Source organism: Phasianus colchicus, chromosome 4, assembly GCF_987193195.1.
Source record: "Phasianus colchicus chromosome 4, bPhaCol1.hap1.1, whole genome shotgun sequence".
NCBI lineage: Eukaryota > Metazoa > Chordata > Aves > Galliformes > Phasianidae > Phasianus > Phasianus colchicus.
Genome location: NC_143439.1, coordinates 28,283,899 through 28,299,944, shown reverse-complemented (window position 1 = coordinate 28,299,944; position 16,046 = coordinate 28,283,899). Strand labels below are relative to the sequence as shown.

The 16,046-nt window shown below is 45.5% G+C and overlaps 3 protein-coding genes across 17 annotated transcripts in view; 1 reads left to right on the top strand and 2 right to left on the bottom strand.

The window, feature by feature from the left end:
* WDFY3 (WD repeat and FYVE domain containing 3) overlaps positions 1–7,942 on the bottom strand; it is a 141,099-nt gene extending 133,157 nt beyond the window's left edge. For 7 of the 10 annotated variants that reach the window (XM_090139032.1, XM_090139039.1, XM_090139037.1 and 4 more), the window contains exon 1: positions 7,245–7,393. The gene's annotated coding sequence lies outside the window, so the exon portion shown is untranslated. Of the gene's footprint in view, positions 1–6,780; positions 6,918–7,244; positions 7,394–7,808 lie in introns of those variants that run through there. The other 3 variants (XM_090139035.1, XM_090139033.1, XM_090139036.1) reach the window with 3 other exon arrangements.
* On the top strand, positions 7,790–10,088 carry LOC149918144 (uncharacterized). The gene is made up of 2 exons (XM_090140054.1): positions 7,790–8,497; positions 8,621–10,088. The coding sequence occupies exons 1-2, from the start codon at positions 7,790–7,792 to the stop codon at positions 8,696–8,698; spliced, it is 786 nt and encodes a 261-aa protein (XP_089996180.1). The 3' UTR covers positions 8,699–10,088.
* Positions 10,089–12,455: 2,367 nt separating this feature from the next.
* Positions 12,456–16,046, bottom strand: part of CDS1 (CDP-diacylglycerol synthase 1) — a 287,455-nt gene continuing 283,864 nt past the window's right edge. For all 6 annotated transcript variants that reach the window (XM_090139027.1, XM_090139029.1, XM_090139028.1 and 3 more), the window contains one exon: positions 12,456–12,514. The gene's annotated coding sequence lies outside the window, so the exon portion shown is untranslated. The remainder of the gene's footprint in view (positions 12,515–16,046) is intronic.

Sequence of the window (16,046 nt, the reverse complement as noted above, 5' to 3'; positions counted from 1 at the left end):
GATCAGAGAAGGACCACTACCAGAGGCAAAGCGAGCACAGCTCATCAAGGTCTCTGCTTCTCCACCACAATCCTCAGCATAATGCTACAGCACAGGCCTGAACCAAACTCTGCTCAAGAGCAACAGCTTCTAACAATATTATCACTTCATTCTTTAAAGCAATTGAGATAAGCTTCATCTTGCATGTTGTGCTCCTCATATCTTTCCAGTTAAAGCTTTTGCAGACAGCCTCTACAAACAGGCTGTGAGAACAGCCCCACTCCTCATCTTTTCTAAACAATGATGTCAAAGAGCGTGAGCAGGAAGGACGGTGGAAGTCTGTCTTCCAAACATATTCTGCCTGTGCCAAAGGAAGCTCAGGTCTCACCTTGCTACGTTCTGTGTTTTAGAGAAACAGCAACTATATGGAAAGAATGCATTCCACATCCCATTTAAAAATATATATACATATTTAAAGACACACATAGTTTGGTGGAAAACATTCTTCCGAGGACACGATTTGTAAATAAACACTTCCTCTGCTTCCCTTTATTAAAATAAACATAAATTGTTCAGATCTGTGTGTGCAACTGAAGCACATATGTATGTGTTTTACTGAAATAAAACCAGATTATAGCTTTACATATGTAATGATAGCTTTACATATATAACTGGTAATGGGGCTATGCCAACTATCACCAGAGAAACTGCAAAGAACATCCAGCAGGCAGCAAGAAATCCATTTTTTTCCCTCATTTTTCCAACACTGCTGGATCTATGGTCACGTTCCCAGCAAGAATCAAAGCGAAGTACTTCTGTCTCCAAAAACTGCTATGGTCAGCCAGAGGTGCGGCTGCACCTTCCAACTCCAGCATACTGGGAAGCTCAAGGAAGAACTCCCTCATTACTTCAGAACCCCACTCAAAATCTGAATTCAACTTTCCTCACTATCCTAACTACTTATCCTAAATGCTCAGAACAGTGAAACTTTTGCAATCCTAATTTACAAGGAAATGGGTATCCTTCTCAATTGTATCCATGGAGATTTCGTTGTTAGGTTTCTGTTGTACCTCACTGCTGCATGGCCCCAGACTCAAGCATCAGTGTCTCAATGGTGATGCAGTACCTACCCTATTCCTATGCCTATTTCATATCCTGCTTATAAGGACTGCTTACTTCTGGCTGTTCAAAGGTGCTTCTGTTCTTCTGCAAACCTAACGAAACTCACAAATACAATGAATTTACTTTGTCAGAGAGGAAATCAGCAATAACAAGGCTACTGCCAGCTCTGATCATATCCTTCTCAATCTCTTTATAGTTGTGACACCCAACTCTTAGCATTTTGCCACATGAATATTTCAAATCTGTTTCAACTCTCAGTTGAAAACGCAGTTTGCATGTTTTTACCAAACACAAACTGCATGCTCAAGGCTCAGAAGCCAAAAAGGAGATTAATTTATTCCACACCTGTAAAATAAATTTATGCAATAGCTTTCAAACCACTACAACTAAGGGTCAGCATGCTGACATTAGAACTCTTAGACTAGCAACCCCAAGAACGTCCAAGTTCTACATTAAGAAACACAGAAACACACTCCATTTGCTTTGTCTGTCATTCTTCCATGCGGTACATTCTGTTCTGCGAGCACTCATGCAAATAGAAAGCCAGGCCTCCATCTCAGCCCTGGCTCTCAAGAGAAGATACAAGGACCTCCATAAAATGCCATTAGTAGGTAGTCGATCTTGGGTAAGAGAGCAATTGCAGAGAGGAGGTCGAGGACCACAAATGGCATTCTGAATGGTATGGAGGTGAGGCTTGGCACAAGAGCAGCAGACAGCTGTTATATTATTGTCAGCCTGCAATGAAAGCGTTCTTTCCTGTTTCTGGATCAGACCACTAAAGCTCGTCCTCTGCCACTCCACAAAGCTTCAAAAGCTTCTGGCATTAAAACAGACACAGTGGGGGGAGGCAGATAATTTCTGAGCACAACACAGTAATTCCACACAACACCTGTCCTCCCAGTTCTCTGCACGCTGGGTCCAGGCACAGCATACATTCCCATTGCCACAGAGGCCTCCATGACATGGAGCCAAAGATCAACGGAGCGCCCACCAGCAACACACCTACTGCAAACCACTCCAGCCTCACAACAGCAGTCTGATGCACCTCAGACAGGGACTGCCACTGATCACAACAAGTACACTTCCATCTGATTCATCTTCTTGGCTACCTCTATCCTCTGCCAGGTATCCCTCTTCCTTCTGGGATTTTCCATCATCCGAGCACTAGAAATCTCTCATTTAACAGTTCTATTCTCAAGCAAAGGTGATATTTTGTCATCTTTTTCACTGAAAAGCACAAGCAGTCTCCTGATATGCATTTTTTTTCTTTTTAAATACCACATGCTTTCTGGGCACCCCAGGGATTTTCTTAGCCCTGCAATGTCTCCCTCTATTCCCACAATATCAAATTCTACAAGTAAGGGATATGCTTACAGTACCACATAGCCAAAATCAAACTTGAGAAAGCCCAAGGTGCACGCACTCCCTTCCTTGCTAATGTAACTGAGCTTATGTTTTGGTTCTCAGTCGGAGCTGGGGGCAGCAAAAGACATCTAATTCTCAAAACAGCACCCAAGCTCAGTCCGCTCGCTGAAGAAACCATCAGCTGCTACTTCACAAAGAACAAGTCACATTGCTTTCAACTACTGGCAGAGTGATACTGAAGTAACAGTAAGACAGTGCGGGTCGAGCTACTCAGGACTAAGAACCAAGCTGTGCTCTGTAATGCCTAATGCACCATGATACCCCTATAAAATCCAGCACTGGAAGCCAAAGCCAGGAGTACACTCTGCTCAAGAGCTCCCATCCATCTTCTGACTGCAGTCACACTGTTTCAAAAGCAGGAGACCCCAGAGAACACCAAAGGAAAACACAAGGCTGTATTTCACTGCTAGACAGTATGGAACTCCTGGTTACTGGCAGTGCTCTACGTTCTATGCTTACGTATTTGCTAATTTGCTCCTTTGAGGTAAGCACTGACATTCACCCCATACTCTGAAACAGCTCACCACAGAGCCTCAGACACACACGCATGGCCATTAGGAAGGAAACGGATGGTTCAAGAAAGGGAATAACTTCTTTCACCAGCTACCAAGATATTAGAATAATGTGTCGGGGAGATATAGGGGGCAAAACCAAGCTATAAAGCATCTGACTTTGCTAAGATAGGTGTGTAACTGCCATATACCCACCCAGCCTGAAAAAGTCTGAGTTTAACCCTTACATACTTCAGAGTAATATGCAATTCCTCTAGAGTACACGAGAAAGAGATGAAGTAAGAATATCTGGAAAATCCACTTCTTTGACTTCTTCTCAAATTTACTACGGCCTACACAGCGAGTTGGCCAACCTGCTCAACGCTCCTTCCTTGTAATAAATGCATTGTAACACAATGCATCACATGTAAATAATAACAGTGTTTGCAGAAGTCTAAGAAGATTAAACATTCTCTTAGTGCACATCTCATTGTTATAATTGAGATGCATCCACACCATCTCTCTCTTATATTCCTTAATGGCCACCCAAAAAATGTAAAGCCATTTTTGCTTTCATACCGCTCAGTATGACCTTGCTGTCCACTTTATGTAGCTCACTCTTCCCTAGCACAACAGTGCTCTGTTCCTTCAGACATTTTGGAAGATACTTGTTAGACATGCTACAGCCAATTCTGCAAATCTGTTACCATTTTGCGATACAAGGGCACTAGCAGTTAGGTGCTACAGATAGGCTGAATCCCATACAGGACGCTGACAAAACACCAGGAAGAACAAAGCAACCAACACCATTTTCTCTTAAATGAAATAGAACCTACGGGGTGGTGTCTGGTTCTCACTGGAACAATCTAATTCCACCTGAATGGCAAGCAATATTTCTCCCAGTTTCAATACGGTCAGTCCTACTGCCACAGCCTCAATTTTGCTCAATGAGAAAGGTGAAAAAACATATATCCATATACAAGACAAAAGAGTCCCCTGCCATTATTCAAGACTCCCAAAACACCGGCATCATTTTAGGAGTCACATCAATCACGCATTCCTGTGCAGAAGAGAAATGAGAAAATGTGAGAGGGAGACAGGAACAGAGAAGGCAGCAGCACTGCCTGCGGGACAGCCAGCCAACCCCAGTGTGCATAGGAGCCTCAGAACTACACCCTGCCACCAAGCCGGGGCAAGGTGCGAGAGGTCCGGCATCAGGAGATGAAGCCTCCAGCAGAAGACAACAGCAGATACATGAGTGAGACTGCTTATCCCAAGATGAAAACTTGAAAACAAATTTTTTTTTCTGAGTTAAAGAGACATCCTGTTGCAGTTCCTTAAGGCTGCCTACAAAACAAAGCAAGTATTTTCTGAAAATAAATCAGCATTGCCAGCAATTCAAAGAAAGTACCACCACAAGTATTTGTCATGAGCTGGACATTTCAATTGCACCTACCAACAACAAAAACAGCAACAACAACAAAAGAAAACCACAGTGAACTAAAAGCTTCAATACAAAACCATGCAAAAATCAACTGTTTTATTTCCCCATATGCATACATGTATTATGGCCCAATGACATTCAACTTATCATTTCAAAATGCAGATTTTATTACAGTAGGATTTTGCAAAAGGAGACTTCCACAATTCTATCAGAAAGATGAGGAGCACTGGGGGGATAAATTAGAAGCAAATATGTGGTTTTTCACATTAAAACGTACCATAGTCCAGTTCCTCCTCCCCCAAAATCTGTTTGTTTTGGACAGATGATATAAGACTTCCTTAGAGCAGGAAGTCCTGCGAGTCAGAGGCCACTGCTGAGCCAATATTTCCAGTATTTTGCAATAGGAACTTCAAATCCCTTACAAACACGAACAGAATGGCCAGTCGGCATCTGCAGATTTGCCCTGCAGCACTTTAACAATGAGGGACAACCATGTGCTTTCCTTAGCATAGTTCTGCTCAGCAGACTTTCAGAAACTGAGGTGAACCCCCATGACCCAACAGTACAAAACATCTGACAGCAGCATTTGGGAGGCAAAACACTGTGCTCAAACTCTGCAGTTTCTAAACAATCTCATGACAGCCTTGAGTATTTCCAACAGGAAACCAACATCCATCCACACTCTCCACGATCTCCACACAGTACTCAGCCCAGAAGTCTTCCATAAGCTAAGAAATCCAACTGAGCACTGGAATAAAACTGTGAAATAGATGAAGTAAGGCTTGCAGGTGTGAAGTACATTGCTGAAGTCTTCTAACAGCAACAAATGTCTGCACATCCCAAAGACTTGGTGCCACATACATACTCTACTGCTAGCAGTAGGGAGACTGCTGAGGTACCTTCTCAGCTGATCCAGGTAACAAGAAAAAACAACGCAGGTTTCTGAATTACAGCTGTTATTTCCAGATTGAAAATAACAAGAAATAGTTTTCTTTTTACTTAGCTCCAATTACTGTTCTGAAGGCAAGTTTGCCCTTGCAGTGATACAACACAACACTATGAGGTGGCTGATCTCAGGACACAGAACTGCAAATGAGGAAACAATGTACCAGAAGGACTAACTCACATAGAAATGCTGCAATGCATTTCTAAATGGGTGCTGAAGCTATTAAATATCACAGCAGCACTGTGCCTAACTTGCTTCACTCTGAATTGAATAGACAATCAGCTCACTAAGAACTGCAGTATAACCCCAGCCGTACAACACTCGTACTCCAAGCTCAGCAGCCTAAAACTGTTGGGCAAATTGGAAAAACAAACAGGTCCATTTCCCAGCAAATACATACCAAACTGAAGAACACCACTCACTGAGAGTCTATTCTAGCACCACAGATATTTCAGGCATTCTTCTACTCAAAATATTTTGCTGTCCCCAGCATTCAGTATTGCAGAGCTGGCTCCAGCTGAACTACACAGATCCATAGCAAACAGCACAGAAATACCATTTGTGACCCAAACTCGTACCTGAAGCTGGACTGGCAACACTTCCTTACCAGGATCACTGTGCAGATGCAATATTAACAGGGCTTCATGTTTCTAGTATCAAAGCTGGGACCTGTACAAAGTATTTTGCTTTATAAACATGCCTGTCTATAGCCTAACAACATAGGGAAGGAGGCGCGTGTCTCATCATGATTGACCAACTCACACTCCATGCCTGTGAACACTACAAATGTATTGACACGCTGTAGGACACATGAAATACCACATAAATACCAGCTCACGCACACTGTGCACACAGCCAATCCCATTGTGCCATTGCTTGAGTTACACCTGCCTTGGCACCAAAACATGCCACAGATGCACGAAAACGTGTCATGATGCCATCAGAACAGCTCCCCGCAGAACCAGCCCACGTTTAGGGAAGTCTGTGATGCTGAAACCCAACACGACAGAAGCCTTCTGAGGCCACCTCTGTGTGGAATGGTCCCCGGGGAGGTGTCACACCTGTACCCAAGGCACACATGGGCACAGAGCAGCCACACGGCTCAGGCTGAGCTAATGCACCAGCTAACTGTGCCTACTAACGCAACATGCAACATCTACCTTTCTTAACAGGAAACCTACCATATTCCACGGTGAAATGTAATGCTCCAGTATACACAGACCTATGGCACCAACTAACCAAAACCCAACCAGAAAAATAAGCCCAGGGCTCACTGGTCCACGGAGGAATCCTTCTGGGAGTTACTCTCGTTAAACACACGAAAAACCAGGTAGGCCATTTGTGAAACCCCAGCCGAAAATAAGCACGTTTACCCTTCTGCACCACCGCCTGCCTCCATCTCTCTCTACACCGACATCTCCAGCCCCAGCTGGGAGCCACGGCCCTCATCCCTCAAGGTGAGCACCGCGGCCGGGTCGGAGACCACGGGCGAAATCAATAAACTGCCCCGTGAAGAAGACGGCGACGACGACGACGGAAGCCGGCCGCCCCCCACGGCAGGTGCCTGCGGGAAGGCCGCCCGGCCCGGCCCTCGCCTCCCCGGGAACAACAAAGGCCGCCGGGCTCCCTCAGGGCTCCGCCAGGCCGGGCTCCGGCGGGGCCCGCGCGGCGAGAAGGAAATCCATACAAAATAGAGACGGCGACGGCCGTAACGGGCCGCCGAAGGCACCTGCCGGGCCGCCCCCCCTCCAAGCCCGCGCGGCACCCCCGCAGCACGGCAGGGCCTGCGGCGGAGCGACAAAGCGGCGGGGCCCGGCCGAGGGCGGTGGGCACTCACCGGGTAGGCGGCGAGCTCTCGCGGGGCCGCTGCGGCCGGCCCGGCCCGCCGGGGCGGGGGAGAGGGCGGCGGGCGGCCCCTCTCCGCTCTCCGCTTCTCTTCGCTCCGCGGGCGCGGCGGTCAGGCGAGCGGGTGGCCGCGGCGGGGCGGCGCGGGCCGGGCCGGGAGGGCGGCTCCCCCGCTGAGGCCCGGGAGGGCTCCGGCGGGAGGCGCCGCCGCCGCTGCAGCGTCCTGGCCGCGGGGTCGTTCCGGCCCCATCAAGGCCGGGCCGGACCGGGGGGGCCGCGCGAGGCGGGGCGGGGGGAGCGGGGCCGCTCCCCTTGGCGGCTGGTGGCCATCTTAGTCCTCCTCCTCCTCCTCCGCGGCGCCGAGTGCCCCCTCCCCGCCCGGCTGCCTCCTCCCTCCGCTCCTCCTCCTCCCGGCTGGCTCCCGCGGCCCGGCGCGGCCACCTGAGGAGAGCGGGTGGGGAATGGCGGGAGGAGGGAGCGAGCCCTCAGGGGCTGCGCGCTCGCCTCTGCTCCGTCCGTGGTGGTTTATTTAAAAAAATGAATAAAAATTATTTACGGTTACGTTGGGTTTTAGTAGTTCGGCTTTCCCTCGGAGTCCCGCGGAAGGTTCTGCTGTGCCTCCTTTCCCTCGGACAAAGATCCCCCGCCAGGCACCCACCGCCGCTCAACGCGCCGCGCCCAGGAGAACGGAGCGCTGCCGGCACGGGACGGCCGGAAGGGATCCTCGTGGGGCCTGAGGCTCTCCCGCTGCTGAGTGGAAGCCCACCGAGCGTCCCTGCTGTGGTGCGCAAAAGGGACGGCGGCACATCAGGGAATGGCATCGAGCTGCGGCAGGGGAGGTTCAGGTCGCGTATCCGGAAACATTTCTTTGATACAGTGGTGAGGCATTGGCACAGGCTGCCCAGGTTGGTGGTGCAGTCACTGCCCCTGGAGGTGCTCGCAAACCGTGGGGATGTGGCACCGAGCGATGTCAGCGGGCATGGTGGGGATGGGTTGGAGTTGGATTTGGTGATCTCAGAGGTCTTTTCCAGCCTTAATGATTCCATTATTTGTGCTGTCATCCACACGGTTCTGATGCTGGAATGCAGAGATGGTTTCCTAATACATTCCCTGCAGCTAAAGGACTCCTTTGTGCCAGCGAAGACGCATTACCCATGTAAACATCAGCTAAACACAGCAAGTACAGGGTCACTGCCACCATGGGGCAACCTTCGCCCACCCGTACTTCATGGGAAGGGTACAAAGGTACATCCATACTTGTGTCCATTAGCCCTTCTGCCTTCTTCCATCAAGTGCAAACTCATTTCCTTCAAGACATCAGCTGTTAAGAACAGTTTGCCTTCCAGCAGTTTGCTTTTTCATTTGCAGAATCTCTTTCCAAAGCCCTCACTGAAGGAACTGAGCAGTTTGGAGAATGGCTGCAGGGGTAAATGCAACGAGAACTAACATGCAGAGCACGAAGGGCCTGTGTGTTTCATGGGCAAATGATCACAATAAAATTGCCTCTTGCCTTTGGTATCACATCTTATTAAGCGAAGCTGGGCACCTGAGGACAAAGGGAGTCCATGCCATTTACCCCATCTTCCAATGCTGGACATTAATATAAGAAATGCAGGTCTATCTAATATTTTAATAATATCATAGGTCAGCAGCTGGACTAGACGATCTCAGAGCTCTGTTCCAACCTTACTGATGCTACGAATCTATGATTTGCAATCACTGCTGCACAACTTTTCACCCCATTCTTGTTTATGTAGAGGAGATTTCTGTTTAGGACTTGTGGATGTCTGAGATGAGCCCAAATCTAATTCAGCTCCTGAGGGCAGTAAGGTGTTGGCACAGGCTGCTCAGAGAAGCTGTGGATGTCCCATCCATCCCTGGAGGCGCTCAAGGTTAGGTTGGATGGGGCCCTGGGCAGCCTGATGTGGGGGGAGCCTGAGCTAATGATTTGTGTTGGAATGCAGCCCATGGGTCCGTTACAGTGCCTGTATTGTTTCTGTGCAGGATAACCAATGAACAATAAGAACCACGAGAGAAATTATGCATGGTATACCAGTTACAGCCCTCGTACAACAACTGTAGTACAATCAGTACCAGCTCTTTAACACCCAGCATTCTGTACCTGCAAAAAAGGAGACTTTATGTCATATGTATAATGTCTTGTCTACTTTTTGCCTACTTTCACCCACTTTTGGGGGTTTTTAACCTCTTCCCCAACCAGTTTCTCTCTGCACAACCATTCTTCCCAGCCTCCTCATCCCACGTTGTATGCAAACAGCAATAACAGTCACTGCTTTCTGTGAGAAATAGGCTTGGCTGAGGCCATATGAGAAATGCTACTGAAAAGAAAATGAGGAGGATCAGAATATGACACTACGGATTTGTTTGCAGCGTCTTCCTTTTGACAATACTCCCCATATATCGTATACATCATGGAATAATGGATACACACAAGGAAAAGCATCCCTATGTCTGTACAAGGCTGAACCCATTCTCCCCCCTTGAGGGAAGGCCAAGATGAAAGTTGGTAGAGTGGCTGTTGGCGCTACAAAACCACCAAGAACTACATCTCACACACCTCATTCCATAGAAATTGTATATGCATGTTTCCCTGCAAACCAGATTTTTTTATATTTTTTAAGAGTACCTTCTCCTTCATCAGTATGCCATGATAGTTGAGAAGTCAAAAAGCTCTACATACTACCAGGCAGAATTTGTCTCCCCTTGAGTATATTTTCATTCTGGACTGCAGCAAGAGGGATCTCAGATTTAATCAGCTTGTTTCAATAGTAACTTCACTTACTATGCAAGATAGAGACAGCGAACAGTACATAGCAGTTACCCATCATAAAACAAACAAAACTTCTCTCTGTAATGTATGTGTAGGAGGATACTTGCATCTTTCATATGTAAAGGATTAACACATCTATCTTACCAGCTGTACTAAGAACCAAAGCTTACAGAGATGGAGCTGTTTCTAAGTCTCTATCAGAAGAGATACCTTAGTGGGAAATCACAGAAATCCTTCAAGAGAGAGTGGGAATTGCACAGACAGCTGTACACAAGATCTAACATTTGCTGCGTGCCAAATTATATTGCTTTATTTTTTTTTCCTCTCTTTTGTGCATTTAATCATTCCTTGCATTCCTATTCATAGTCCCTATGTTTTGGTCAGTTGTCACCGTTCCAAAATAAATAATGGCAAGCTGTAATAATCCATACTGATAGATATCAGATGCTTTCTCTTTTTTTTTTTTAAACCATCTCAGCATCTCTCTTCTTGCAAAGCTTATCACAGGCACACAGGCAACTGTTTCTCAGAAAAGGTGCTAGTTAGTAACTACAGAGCTATAATTAGACAATTTTTTTTTTTTTTTTTTTTTCCCCCACAGCAAGTACACATAAGGAATCACATTGATCATTATAAGTTGTGGAGATATATTTTAAAAATATTTTTCTTCTTTATTTAAAAGGAAGATGATAGCTGTACAACTGACTTGAAGTGATGAAATTGTACTCAGCTTTTGGGTGAATTTCCAGTATATTTCTATTGTGCATATTTTGCCTATCTTGGGCAGTAAAGCTGAGTCCGTCTTGTTTGCATGAATTAGCTGAAACCAATGGGCAGACAAATCCAAAACTGGAAAAAAATTGGCATGAGAAAGTGAAAAAACATTGAGGGTTTTGGTTTTTTTTATTAGAATATTTTTTAACAAAAAAAAAACAGCACTATTTTCCAAAAGTCTCACTTTAGCATTATCATTGTACAGGATTCTTATGGCTCACTTTGAGGAATGCTCTTCCCTCCCTCTTGCCTGTTTATAGATATTTTTTTGGTATTAAGTAAGAAGGGTGGAGTAGAGAAGGATCCACCACCACTTCCCTGTCCTATGGCACGCCCACTGAGCTTGGCTGAAAGCTGAAAAATTAGAAAATCCTTTGTCACATGTTCTTCAGAAAAACAACTTCTGGCTGCTCATCAGAAGTTTAAGAACCCACAAATTGTCCACTGGTGAGCTCATAGCATCTGTAAAGCAGTGACAGAAAACTAACCACAGCCCCACAGAGTAATACAGACAAAAAAAAAAAAAAAAAAAAGGAAAGCAGAGCTGCTTCTCCTCAGCCCCCGGGGCCAACCCATCACCCATTCCTTTCTTCTGCTGTAAGTTGTACAACTCATGCAAACACATTTGTCCCATAGTGCGGCAGGCCAAAGGTGAGTGACTTGGGAACAGAGCTTGCTGCAGCTGACATGGATGATTTGTTTTTTTTTTTCTGTAACAAAAAAGCAATGGTAAAGCAGCACTGCATTTATGAGCAAGGACATGAGAGTGAGGGGAAAAAGTAGAGATTAGGGCTGTGTGACTGAAGGGTTCCCACAAAGCAGGCGATGACCGAGAAGGTCCAGTTCAGCTGAAGCCTTTGTGGCCTCCACAGCCACACAGCCCTACACGGTGGTCCCAGAAAGTGAATCTGAGGAGGAGATCACGCTTTGAGAGAGGAAAAATGCTGCCATCTGGTGCCTCAGGGAAGGAAATGTTTGTCGTGGTGGTGTGCATCACTTGCAGCCATCTAAATGCTGCTGGTTCCGTCCCAGAGTTCAGGCTGCCTTTGTGTTGGCTAAAGGTGTCACTGCTCCGCACAGCTTACAGAAGGCTCTTGTGAAGCCATACACCATATACCAAAGCACACAGCCTGAAAGGTGTGCTGTGTGGCAGTCTGCTCAGAAGAGAAACTGTTGTAACTTCTGAGCCCTTGGAATATATCTCAGAAAAGAGCAGGTGCAGCACTAAGGGACATAGTTTGTGGTTCATGGTGGGGATGGGCTGGTGGTTGGGCTAGATGATCTTAGTGATCTCTTCCAACCTTAACAATTCTATGGTTCATGTCAGAAGTCCTGGCAGATACAGAACAAGATACCAAGTGCTATTTCTCTGTATGATTCGCTCTTTACAGCAGCTTGTTTCTGCTTCTTGTTGATACAGCCTCAGAGGATGTGCCAAATATGCACTGAGACACTCCACACTTAGAACGAGGGAATGTTATTTTTGTCTGCGATATTTTTATTTTCACAGGCTTTCACAGAAAGCCATGACGGCTGCTTAGGGAGACTGAAGTAACTGATCAAATAATTAAAAAAATATATATATACTTCTCAATTCTAGACATAGCAGAAATAAAGATGCTCTTTCTGTGAACTTACATTTGTTTCTCCCTTGAGTAGAGATAGGAAAATCCCAAGGACGGCAGGGCAGGTTCCCACTGGAAAAAAACCATGTGAAACAGGGTATGTTATTTATTTATAAAAAGCGCCATTTTTGGAACACAGCAGTTACAAAACCTCAGGCCTGTCACACACTCCTCCCAAAAAAGCTCCCACATCGCCCTCTATTTCCCAGGAAGATGCTCTACTCCTGGAATGCCTTCAAGTTCACGGAGTAACCTATAGCACACCAAACTCTTCCAAACCATTTCTTGTGCACTTCTGCATAGCATTCAGGAAAAGGAACATGTTTACGACCTAAGAAAAGGTGTTTCTGAAGCTATAACTAAAGGGCCTTTCTTACAACACCTGCCATAATATGTACTCTCCCACTACATCTATCGCACCTGATCAATCAGCGCACAACTCAGTGACCTAACTCACCTTCTCTTTGCGGGAGCTATAGGTACAAGCAAACAGATATTTTGCCATCACAGATTTTGTTATGCATAACTGCAGACCATGACTGAAAACCACTGGCCAGGCATGTACACACCCCTGTCTACCATTTGGGGCAGCTTAATTATTTAAATTCTTCATAAATATATATATATATATATATATTTTTTTTTTTTTTAAAGAGTAACTTGAAGAATTATGAGAAGGTTAGGTCACTACTAAAAGCTGTTCCAAAAGCATGTGGTTTACATGCTAAGATCCTTCTTCCACTTAATTCCTAGCCTTAGTTTACTGTCGTGCTATATACATTTGATCTTATAAAACTAAGTTATTGTGGAACTCAATCCTTCTATTACTGATGTTGTACTGTAAGAACTTGGAGTTGCTTCCTCTTCGACATCACCAGAATTGCTTGTGGATACACCGTGCAAGTCTGGAGCTTTTAGACGCATGCATGGCTTCCTGTGGAGAAGTTGTAATTTCTTTGACAGTCCCCTGCCCATGAACAAATGACATAACTTGAAGCTTTTCTAATATTATTAGCCATGTCATATAAGGATAGTTTTCAGAAACAATGACAAATCTTGTCAGTGCCTGTGGCAACCTTGTTAACCGCAAGCTATGTTGTCAATCTCCCTTCAAGTTGCACTACTGAAGGAGCACTTCCTTTCAAATAGAAAATTATTTTCTACAAACCCTCAGTCTCCAAGTAGGAAAAAAAAAGAGAGCACTTTGGGTGAATAGGCCAAAGTATTCATATTATCTAGGCCTTTGGCTATCAGAGAAGTAGATGGTGATAGTTTTATACTGTAAATTGCTAGGTGACTGTGAGGAATCCATGTGAGAGGCAAGGGGGAAGCATCCAAGGCTTGTCAGAAGGTATATCAAAGGTACAGCATCCACATCTTTCCTGGAATACTCTTAAGGAATTTGCATATTAAGAAAAGTGGAAAAATAAAAGTTAAAGTATGGACAGCATCCAATGAGTGTCTAGAAATGTGAAATTGTCATAGACGTAAGTTACAGCCAGAGTATGTTTGCACTGTCTCAAGCATAACAAAACACCATTCGTGCCACCTGTAACCAGAAGTTTCTTGGTGCTTTTTGAATGGCTGTGTGTGTTATCTTCTGGGCCCAACTTCAACAATTCAGCGTGATTTCACTGTGACCCCAAATCACTTTCCAGAGCAACGTAGCTAGCAGCCTACAATTGTCACTCAGCATACCCATACAACCTCCATTGCAAAGCTAGGGAACAAATTTAATAACAATTTGCACTGTGCTCTCCTTGTACCAATTAACTTCTTATTCATTTATGCTGACTGATAATTATCTGTCAACAACACTGCATCTGTACATGAATGCTACTTCAAATATGTAACAATGACCATCTCCATCTGCTGGAGGAAAGCAGCAGCTCTTGGCTTGTTACCTGGGCATCACAGCTCCTTCTCAAATATACCTGATTACAGGTTGAAGTATAAGATTCTCATAAGGATGTCCCTTGCTCCAGGTTCTGTTAAAAGAACCAGCACAAAGGAAAACCGAAAGACATTTAAACTAACACCAGGGCTAAAACATAGCAGCACATCATGAACATCATAACTCATAGCAAGGACCAAACCTGTGGTAGAATGGCAATACTAGATTAAACGTGGAGGATCTGAACATTTATAAACAGTGCAACTCTAAACTAGAAACAGTCCTTAATTAACAGTCATGGCTCATTTTCCAGTAGTAAAACAAAATATAAATTCAAGGTGAGAATCCTGTGTCAAAATCATACTTTATGGTATCGTTGTACCTGATGTACAGAACTGGACTATGTGACCTGCCAATACCATGCCACTCCCTTTTCTCTGGTGCACAAACCTGTGACCAAATTTCCCTAACAATGGAAGATGACTCAACCTCCCCATCCAGAAATAGCAGTTGTTTTTTTTTTTAAAGAGCTTAGCTCTGGTGTGCACTGATAACAAACTCCTTCCCAAGACACCCAAGGAGGATCTCTAACTGTAGAAGTGTAGTATCTTTGTTCCTAAAGGTTGACTGAGCAATTGACAGTGTTCTCACATGCCATATTTCCACCATCTGCAATTTTCAATTGGTTCCCAGATGGCTATGGCCACCAGCAGCCATTTGTAAAGCAGCCTCAGAGCAGGGCTTTCTCATAGTTTTCAGGATGGTGCCAACACGGCCCTCTGCACACCTAAACTCCCCATTCAGCCTCGGCAGCACCTCAGCACCCTCTCCTCATCATCCTGATGGGTAAATGCCCAACCCACTTAGGCTTTAACTTACTGTCAGAACTGCCTTCCCGCAGCCCATTTCACCTCTTTGACCTCAGCTGGTAACCCCCAGGTGTTTTCAGAGCAGCCTGCCAAAATGCATGGCAACAGCAGGATCTAATGCACCACACCTGGGGGGCAATCTGCAGCAGGTGACATAGGCTGGGGGTTGCTGCTGCCTTACCACTCCAGTCTGGGGATCTTTCACACAGAAGAACTGATTTGGAGCAAGAAATATTGCACTTCAAAGGCAGCAAAGGGGATTTGTTGAGGTAGATTGCACAGGGAAGGATTGCAGTGAGGACTTGGTGCAGAGAGGAGCATGAGGTTTTTGGAGAGGGAGTGCTTGTCTAGATGGGCGTGTCTGATTAGGTTAAAGTAGGCTGGCCAGCTTCATCATGGCAGGGTTGTAGGCTTGTTCCTTGAACCAGGCACAACAACTGGTAAACGTGAGCAGTACAAAATAGTGCAGATCTCAGTTGGCCAGTTTGCTCAACTGCATTCATTCCGGGTCATATCAATACAGAAAATCTTCCATCTGCTCTATCCCTTGCACCCCCTCCTAAAATTCACAAACAGCTGGTTTGGGGCTCAATGAACAGGTGAGAAACAGAAGCAGCCAGCTCAGAAAGGTCATGCCCAAAGCTGAAGGAGACATTAACACACTATCATTAAAAGCACGCAAGCCTGGAATAGGGAACTTGCATTTCAGGTTGTTGAACTGAAGCAAGTCCTGTGACTGATGCATACTTGGTGTGGCAACGGCTAATTCTGGCAACATATCATCTGTCCCTCACGTTTCCTTTTTTGGTCTTTAAATGAACCACAGAATCACAGAAGCACC

What these genes read in the sequence shown, in the direction of transcription:
- LOC149918144 (XM_090140054.1), top strand. Translation starts at nt 7,790, where the DNA reads ATGAATAAAAATTATTTACGGTTACGTTGGGTTTTAGTAGTTCGGCTT. An exon ending in TTCATGGGAAGGGTACAAAG is followed by an intron (nt 8,498 to 8,620) that starts GTACATCCATAC and finishes TTTCATTTGCAG; the next exon opens with AATCTCTTTCCAAAGCCCTC.